We start from the raw sequence: 9,624 nt of genomic DNA on the forward strand, positions 1-9,624 counted from the left end.
GTCCTGAACACATGACCATGCTCATATTCAGTTACAGTCATAGCGCCACCTGCTGGCAACAGGAAGTGACATGTTAAACACTGTTGTGGACTCCTGATAACATATAAAAAAGTGCCAGCAAGTGCTAAACATGCTAACAACATACTAGAAACATGTTAGCAAACACTTAGCTAAGTGCTAAAGCATGCTATTGCTGCAAATAAATAGGAAGTTGCTGTAACTAAGGCATGGAATGTCCAATCTGCCCCAAACTTCACACTTTTGATAAGCGTTCTGTCCTGAACACATGACCATGCTCATATTCAGTTATAGTCATAGCGCCACCTGCTGGCAACAGGAAGTGACATGTTTAACACTCTTGTGGACTCCTGATAACATATAAAAAAGTGCCAGCAAGTGCTAAACATGCTAACAACATACTAGAAACATGCTAAAACATGCTAGCAAACACTTAGCTAAGTGCTAAAGCATGCTATTACTGCAATTAAATAGAAATTTGTTGTAACTCAGGCACAGAATGTCCAATCTGCCCCAGACTTCACACGTTTGATAAGAGTCATGGCCTGAACACATCTACATGAGAATATTCAGTTATAGTAATAGCGCCACCTACTGGTAACAGGAAGTGTCATGTTTAACACGTTGATGCCGTTCTAGCAACATGTTAAAAATGCCATTGACTTCTAAAAATGCTAGAAACATGTTAAAACATGCTAGCAATACTTAGCTAAGTGCTAAAGCATGCTAATTCAATGAAACAGGATGTTGTTGTTACTCAAGAAGGCAATGTCCAATCTGCGCCAAACTTCACACTTTTGATAAGCGTTCTGTCCTGAACACATGACCATGCTCATTCAGTTACAGTCATAGCACCACCTGCTGGCAACAGGAAGTGACATGTTAAACACTGTTGTGGACTCCTAATAACATATAAAAAAGTGCCAGCAAGTGCTAAACATGCTAACAACGTACTAGAAACATGTTAGCAAACACTTAGCTAAGTGCTAAAGCATGCTATTGCTGCAATTAAATAGGAATTTGCTGTAACACAGGCATGGAATGTCCAATCTGCTCCAAACTTAATATGTAACATGCAAGAAACATGCTAGCAACACATAGCTAAGTTCTAAAGCATGCTAGAAATGCTAAAGGAAGTTGTTGTAACTTAGGCATACAATGTCCAATCTACCCCAAACTTCACACGTTTGATAATAGTTATCTCCTGAACACAAGTCCATGCTCATATTCAGATATAGTCATAGCGCCGCCTGCTGGCAACAGGAAGTGACGTTTAACACTATTCTGGACTCCTAATAACATATAAAAAAGTGTCACCAACTGCTAAACATGTTAGCAACATACTAGAAACATGCAATCAAATACTTAGCTAAGTGTTAAAGCATCCTATTACTGCAATATGAATTTGCTGTAACTCAGGCATGCAATGTCCAATCTACCCCAAAATTAATATGTAATATGCTAGAAACATCATAAAACCTGCTAGAAATGCTAAAGGAAGTTGTTGTAACTCAAGCATACAATGTTCAATCTGCCCCAAACTTCACATGTTTGATAAAAGTCCTGCACTGAACACATCTACATAGCGATGTTCAGATATAGACATAGCCCCACCTACTGGCAACAGAAACTGACATGGTTAACAAAGTAATGCAGTACTAACCACATAACTATTGTGTACTAAGCATGCTAAAAAACATACTAAACATGCTAGCAACTACTATATATACCTCCTTAAATGCACATTGTCCAACCATGCTCTGTCTTCCTAAAGCCACCGGGTGGCGGCGGCACGGGTGCGAGGGCCCTTTCATCGCTGCTTGCAGCTTTAATTCCTGTTTGATTTTGCTGATGTAGAGTGTGTGTGTGTGTGTGTGTGTGTGTGCGTGCGTGCGTGCGTGCGTGCGTGCGTGCGTGCGTGCGTGCGTGCGTGCGTTTGACAGTGTGAGACTTTAATTCACGTTGTTTCTTCTCTCTCTCCAGGATCAGTACAAGTTCTGCTATGAAGTGGCGTTGGAGTATCTGAACTCAGGCTAACAGCGCCGAACTCCTGCTGTGTGTGTGTGTGTGTGTGTGTGTGTGTGTGTGTGTGTGTGTGTGTGTGTGTGTGTGTGTGTGTGTGTGTGTGTGTGTGTGTACAGTCAGCTTGTATATCTTTAAGATGAAGACTTCATGGGAAGAGAAGATTCCCGCTGAATCCAGTCTTACTCTCAAGTGCTTCAATACACACTTATTTCTGTCTCGTTCTCCAGCACAAAAATATCTAAACATTCTTAAATCAAGATTCATTTACTGGAGAAGAAACAACATTACTGAAGATATTTAAAGTCATCATGATCTCACTCGTCTTTTCTCCTCTATTGTGTCGTATATCAAGAGAAACACTTCTGGAACGAGAACAAATGTGGGCGGGGCTTGATTGTGTCTGTGAGGAATTGATTGGATGGTTGTGGTTTGCTATTGGCTGATCTCATGTGAGTGACAGGTTGCCCCGCCCACATCATCAGAGAAGAGAAGAGATGCTGCGAGAGGAACTTATTCTGATTCAAAATGACAAGAACAAGAACAAGAATGGAGTCAGAAAAATAAACTTAATTCAAAGAGAAAACAAGATTCTTTTTCTGACTCCATTTTTAAGCACAAACTCACTTTCTTTCTTTTTTTTACACATTTTTGAATGTTTAGATATTTTTTGCTGGAAAACAAGACGTAAAAAAAAAAAAGTGTTTAATGCTCTTATCCACCAGAAAGAAGTGTCGTTTATTCACATACACTAAAGTAATTACACAATTACTGCTGAAATGACCAATCTGAGGGTGCAGACGATCGAGGACCTCATGAATATGTGAGTCTCTAATGAGCCTGATTTGCATATTCATGAGGCGTTTGAACAGACTGATGGGATTCTCTGGTCACGGAGTTAATAACGCGCGCGAGTGTTTGATGAGTGTTACTTTGTCGTGTAAATTGTACAACATTTAAAACATCGTAACATACAAACCCAATCGACCCAAAGCTTCCCGTCGCTCATTCTTTACTTGCTTTCCTTTCCGTCTTATTGTTTGCACGTGTTTTTAATATTGTTTGTTTATACTGTAAATATTTGAGGTGTGCCGTGATATTTATTCCAGACAATCATCTTGTACTGGTTCATATTGTACATGATCAAATATATTGTATGGATCAACAAATGTCTGCCTGTTCATCACTTACAATCTTTCATTTCTAATGTTTTATCCATCGTTAATAAAAATACAGCTGTTCACGTCAGCTCAGGTCCGTTACATAATATTATCAGCAGAGACAAATATTGATGTAAATGCAGACATTGACATCAAGTCAGATTAATAATTAATTTAGAACTATTTTAGTTAACTAATAGAAGCTTGTTGTAAAGTGTCACTCAAAGTTAAAAGTTAAAAAACAGTCAAAGACTTTCATCAATGATAACAAAAATAGAAAAGTTCAAGTTTTGAATGGAAGCTCATTACTGCAAAATAAGAAAGTTATGCTTTGGTAAATCAAAATTTGGTACATTTAAAAAAAAATCATAATTATTAGATTTAAAAGTGTAAATTGGCTCAAAAAGTCATAATTATGACAGTCATGACTTTTTAATCTCATGTCAATTTTGACTTTTTGTCAGAATTTCAACTTTTTAATTTTATAATTATAATTTACATCATAATTTCGATTTATATCATAATTTTGATTTACAAAAGCATGTTTTTTTTGTGTCTTAAGTGATGGAAATAGTTATTCAAATTATATCAATGATATATGTTCAATAGTTATAATTATATAAAAATTTGGTAAATTTAAAAAAGTCATAATTATTAGATTAAAAAGTTGCTATTGTTTTAAAGTCATAATGACAGTCATAATTTCGATTTTTTTAAGCTCATAATTAATTAGGACGACAGCATGAAACTGGAGCTCAGAAAGGGTTAAACTTCTATAGTGTTGATGAGTGTTGGTCATGTTGGTTCTTCTCCGGTCACGGGAACGCAGGGAATATGATCTGATCCAACAAACACAGACACACAGATCATCCAAACGAGGAAAGCAGACGACAAGGATCCAAACCGGGAATACCTGGAGTAATCCACGGAAGACACGACTGGAGTTCGAGATCACTATTCCCTACATTACTCCACTATGAAGATGTTTAAACATGTTTTACTCTAAAACAGTGAGAAAATCAAAGCCATAAATCTAATCAATCTGTGCTCCAAATTTGAGCTTGATATATCAAGAAATGATCTTTCAGTGAGATCGGCTGCAGTACCGAACGCTTCCACTAGAGGATACTCGTCTCCCATTCATTTCCAATGCACTCATTCTTTCAGGACCATTTACCCTGTCCGAATCATGTCCACTGTGTTTACACAGCAAGAGCCAAAACCTTTACCAAGTTTCATACCATTCCGATGAAGTAAAAAATTCAACAAAAAAAACAAAACGTTAACTTATGCTAGCAACATGCTAGCAATGTGCTAAATCATGATAGAACCATGTTAGCAATGTGTTCATTTATGTTAGCAACATGCTTAAACATATTGGCAATGTGTTAAATCATGTTATCAACATGTTAAGCCATGCTATCTTTGTGGTAAATCATGTTAAACATACTAACAATATGCTAAATCATGCTAGCAATATGTTAACTTATGTTAGCAACATGTTAAATCTTGACAAAACATGTTAACTTATTCTAACAACATGCTAAAACATGTTAGCAATGTGTTAAATAATGCTAGCAACATGTTAGCAAACTGTTACAATCCCTGATGAGATTGTAAAGCGCTTTGGGTGTATAGCAGTTCATATGAAAGTGCTATATAAATGCCTCATTCATTAATGCTAATTCATGCTAATATCATGTTCAATGTTCAAATATATATATATTTTTTTATGTTCTCTGACTAAAACCTTCAAATTTAAGTCACAGTGCACACTTGTTATTGCGGTGCATTATGGGATTGAATGAGTGCACTCGATAACGTCCACTATGGTTTCGGACACCACTACAGATGTCTGTCAGCTCAAATAATGGCCTTTTTAAGGGTAAATGAAGTGATTTCAGACACAGCCAGTGTATTTATATACACAGGCAAACAGAGGCTAATGAGGAACAGGTGTGGATAATGAGTTGTCATGGAAACACACACAGCAGCTATGGAAACAAAGGCGAACCATAACCACAGCAAATAAAAACCAGAAACAGCAAGACTAAAGAATATCAAAATACTCGAGGGAAATCGTGACATCTGGAACATGAGATGCTTCTCTATATAAACGTTTCCATAAACATCTTTTCCATAATGAAAGTGAATGTGGATGAATGTCGAGATCAAGAAGATGACAAAATAGCATCATAACAGCATATATTTGTTCACTGCGTGCTAGATCTTCTGAACGTGCACACAAACACACACACACACACACAAATATACTTGCACACATACACACACACACACGCACAAACACACACACACTCTCACACACACAGACACACATTCTGCTGTTTGATTCATGTTCTGTGCTCATTAAGTCTGACTGTAATGAGGAAAGCGAGTGTGTGTTTGTAATCAGAGCTTGAGTTTGAGATTCCACAAGGTTAACACTAGTTAAATATAACCTGCATCTCCAGCTCAGCCAGAACCAGCCTGAGACTGTGCTGGACACACACACACACACACACACTCACACACACTCACACACACACACACACACACACACACACACACACACACACACACACACACGCACACACACACACTCACACTCACACACACACTCAGACAGACACACACACGCACACACACACACACACACACACGCACACGCACACACACTCTCTCTCACACTCACACACACACACACACACACACGCACACTCAGACAGACACACACACATGCACACACACACGCACACTCACACTCACACACACTCTCACACACACACTCACACACACACACACACACACACACTCAGACAGACACTCACACACACACACACAATAGGCGTCTCAAGCCTATTAGTGATCCAACGCTGCATACTCTTAAAGGTTACGTCCGTGGATCACGGCTGAACGCGTCTTCTCCACACTCACTTACAAACAAACAAACTTATAATATAAATTAGTATTAATATTGATAGCATCACTGGTAGCTTCGTTGCTAACTCACTGTCCATCTGTTAAAATGGCGAATATATCAGATGTAAGTAGTCTACCGCTTGGTGCAGGTGAGGACACATTTGAGCTGCACGCACTGCAGTCTGAGCTGGAAGCTGTTGAGAAACAGATCCACAACCTTTTATTGAGACAGGCCGAGCTGAGAGACCGGTGTTTGGCTCTTGAAACATCACGCGCCGATGCACACAAATCAGTGTTTAACGTTACTAACCCGCTGACTCCGACCGCGTCTACTCCGTGCGTTCCTCAGCATCGGTCGCAATCAGCCATGGTCTCGTTCACTCCGGCTCCAACACGCCACCATGAAGCCTGGGTGGTTCCGCAGCGGAAGACGCGAGTCAGGTTTAGACCAAGACTTTCTCCGACCCTCCCGGTTTTCGAGTTATCGACACAAAACCGCTTCTCCCCTCTACGCGAAACAGAACGCGATGCTGTGATCATCGGCGATTCCATCGTTCGGCACGTACACGCTACGTTAGGTAAAAGTAAGGTGCACAGTCACTGCTTTCCTGGTGCTCGTGTTTCTGAAATCGCTGCTCGCGTTCCCGAGATCCTGAACGGTGACGAGCGCGTCGGAACTGTGGTCCTGCACGCGGGAGTGAACGACATCAGGCTGCGCCAGACGGAGATTCTGAAGAAAGACTTCAGGAATCTATTCGATACGGTACGCAGCACATCGCCTGAAACAACGATCATTGTGTCAGGACCGCTTCCCACGTACCGACTAGGGCATGAAAAGTTCAGCAGATTATTTGCGCTAAATGAATGGTTAATGTCATGGTGCAATGAGCAGAAACTGCTCTTTGTAAATAATTGGAATCTGTTTTGGGAGCGTCCTAGGCTTTTCCGTGCTGATGGCTTACACCCAAGCAGATTCGGAGCGGATCTTCTGTCGGATAACATCTCCAAAATGTTAAATACCCTTTGACTAGTAACCAAAAGTCCAAATCATAGTCTCTGCTGCACCAATTCAACTGATATAAATACTAGTGTAGAACATTGCATAGAAACCGTGTCTATTCCTCGTTTAGTGAGATCAAATAATAAATCTAATGCAGGATCTAGGAAAAATCTAATTGTTATTAAAACAGAAAATGTTGCTATTAGTAAACAAAAACTATTTCTAAAGCTAGGTCTTCTAAACATTAGATCACTCACACCTAAGGCAGTTATTGTAAATGAAATAGTCACAGATAATAGCTTCGATGTACTTTGCCTTACTGAAACCTGGCTTAAACCAAATGATTATTTCGGTATTAATGAGTCTACTCCTCCTGGATACTGTTATAAGCATGAGCCCCGTCTGATTGGTCGTGGCGGAGGTGTTGCAACCATTTATAGAGATATTCTAAATGTTACTCAGAAAACGGGTTATAAGTTTATTTCATTTGAAGTACTTGTACTAAATGTTACGCTCTTAGATGTTAGAAAAACATCCCTATTATCTCTAGCCTTGGCTACCGTATATAGACCGCCAGGGCCTTACGCTGATTTCCTAAAAGAGTTTGCAGATTTTCTCTCAGACCTATTAGTCAATGTCGATAAAGCATTAATTGTTGGAGATTTTAACATACACGTAGATAATCCAAATGATGCGTTAGGAGCTGCGTTTACAGATTAATTAAATTCATTTGGGGTCAAGCAAAACGTCATCGGACCAACTCATCGTCTTAATCATACACTCGATTTAATTATATCACATGGAACCGATCCAACCGATATAGATATCATTCCACAAAGTGATGAAGTCACTGACCACTACATGGTAACTTGCATATTACGTACTGCTGTAATATGTCATGCGGCGTCGCGTTATCAACCAGGCAGAACAATCCTCCCATCCACCATAGATAATTTCTCAAATTGCTTATCTAATCTGTCTCAGCTGCTGCCTGAACCCAAACAAACAGATGAACTAGAAGAACTAACTAGCACTATGAGCACCATTCTCTCTAGAACATTGGATGTGGTTGCACCTATTAAATTAAAAAAGGTCAGAGAGAAAAATAAAGCACCATGGTATAACAATACTACGCATGTTTTAAAGAGAGAAACCCGTATTTTAGAGCATAAATGGAAACAAACTAATTTAGAGGTCTTTAGAATCGCGTGGAAAGACAGTATGTCACGTTATAAAAAGGCCCTAAAAGCGTCCAGGGCTGAGCACCTCCGCAAACTAATAGAAAACAACCAAAACAATCCAAGGTTTTTATTTAACACCGTGGCTAAACTAACAAATAAACAGACGTCACCCGAAAAAAATACCCCGTTACAGTTCAGTAGTAATGATTTCATGAACTTCTTCACTGAGAAAATAGAAAGCATCAGAACCACAATTGTAAACGTTCAATCTTCAATCGCGCCTTATAGTTCAGCTTCAATTATCACCCCGAAAGAACAATTACAGTGCTTTACAACTATAGAACAAAAAGAGTTAAATAAACTTATCACTTCATCTAAAACAACAACATGTTTATTAGATCCTATACCAACTAAACTACTGAAAGAAGTGTTACCTGTAGTGGAAGAGCCTCTCCTCAATATTATTAACTCGTCTTTATCTCTAGGTCATGTTCCAAGAACATTTAAACTGGCAGTTATAAAACCTCTCATTAAGAAACCACAATTAGATCATAATAATCTAGCAAATTATAGACCCATTTCAAATCTTCCATTTATGTCTAAAATATTAGAAAAAGTGGTGTCCGCTCAACTGGGCTCTTTCTTGCAACAAAATGATATCTATGAAAAGTTTCAGTCTGGATTCAGACCGCATCATAGCACTGAAACTGCGCTCGTTAAAATCACAAATGATTTACTTTTAGCTTCTGACCAAGGCTGTATCTCAATACTAGTTTTACTTGATCTTAGTGCTGCATTCGATACTATAGATCATACATTACTCTTAGATCGACTACAAAATTATACTGGTGTTCAAGGACAAGCACTAAGCTGGTTCAAATCATACCTATCTGACCGCTACCATTTTGTCTATTTAAATGGAGAAAAATCGATCATAACTCCAGTAAACTATGGAGTGCCGCAGGGATCTGTATTAGGCCCTCTGTTATTCTCAATATATATGATGCCACTTGGAAATATTATAAGGAAACATGGAATTAGTTTCCATTGTTATGCTGATGACACTCAAATATATATTTCATCAAGGCCGGATGAAAACGCTAAATTTTCCAAATTGACAGAGTGTGTTAAAGATATAAAAGATTGGATGACGCGTAATTTTCTTTTATTAAATCCAGACAAGACAGAGGTAATACTTATCGGTTCAAAAAACCGCCCACAAAACCTCGCACAATACAACTTTAACATCATAGGATGTCCTGTTACTTTATCCTCTACAGTAAAAGACCTGGGTGTTATACTCGATTGCAACCTGTCTTTTGAA

General features: G+C 38.8%; 1 protein-coding gene across 5 annotated transcripts in view; it reads left to right on the plus strand.

Annotated features, from left to right (window-relative positions):
- Positions 1 to 3,276, plus strand: part of LOC309501029 (receptor-type tyrosine-protein phosphatase mu) — a 299,591-nt gene extending 296,315 nt beyond the window's left edge. For 2 of the 5 annotated variants that reach the window (XM_082172944.1, XM_082172946.1), the window contains one exon: positions 2,002 to 3,276. In XM_082172944.1, coding sequence (XP_082029070.1) covers positions 2,002 to 2,055 — 54 coding nt within the window. In that variant the 3' untranslated portion in view covers positions 2,056 to 3,276. The remainder of the gene's footprint in view (positions 1 to 2,001) is intronic. The other 3 variants (XR_014206757.1, XR_014206758.1, XM_082172945.1) reach the window with 3 other exon arrangements.
- The last annotated feature ends 6,348 nt before the right edge of the window (positions 3,277 to 9,624 follow it).

Source organism: Leuciscus leuciscus (assembly GCF_965113295.1).
Source record: "Leuciscus leuciscus genome assembly, chromosome: 6".
Lineage (NCBI taxonomy): Eukaryota > Metazoa > Chordata > Actinopteri > Cypriniformes > Leuciscidae > Leuciscus > Leuciscus leuciscus.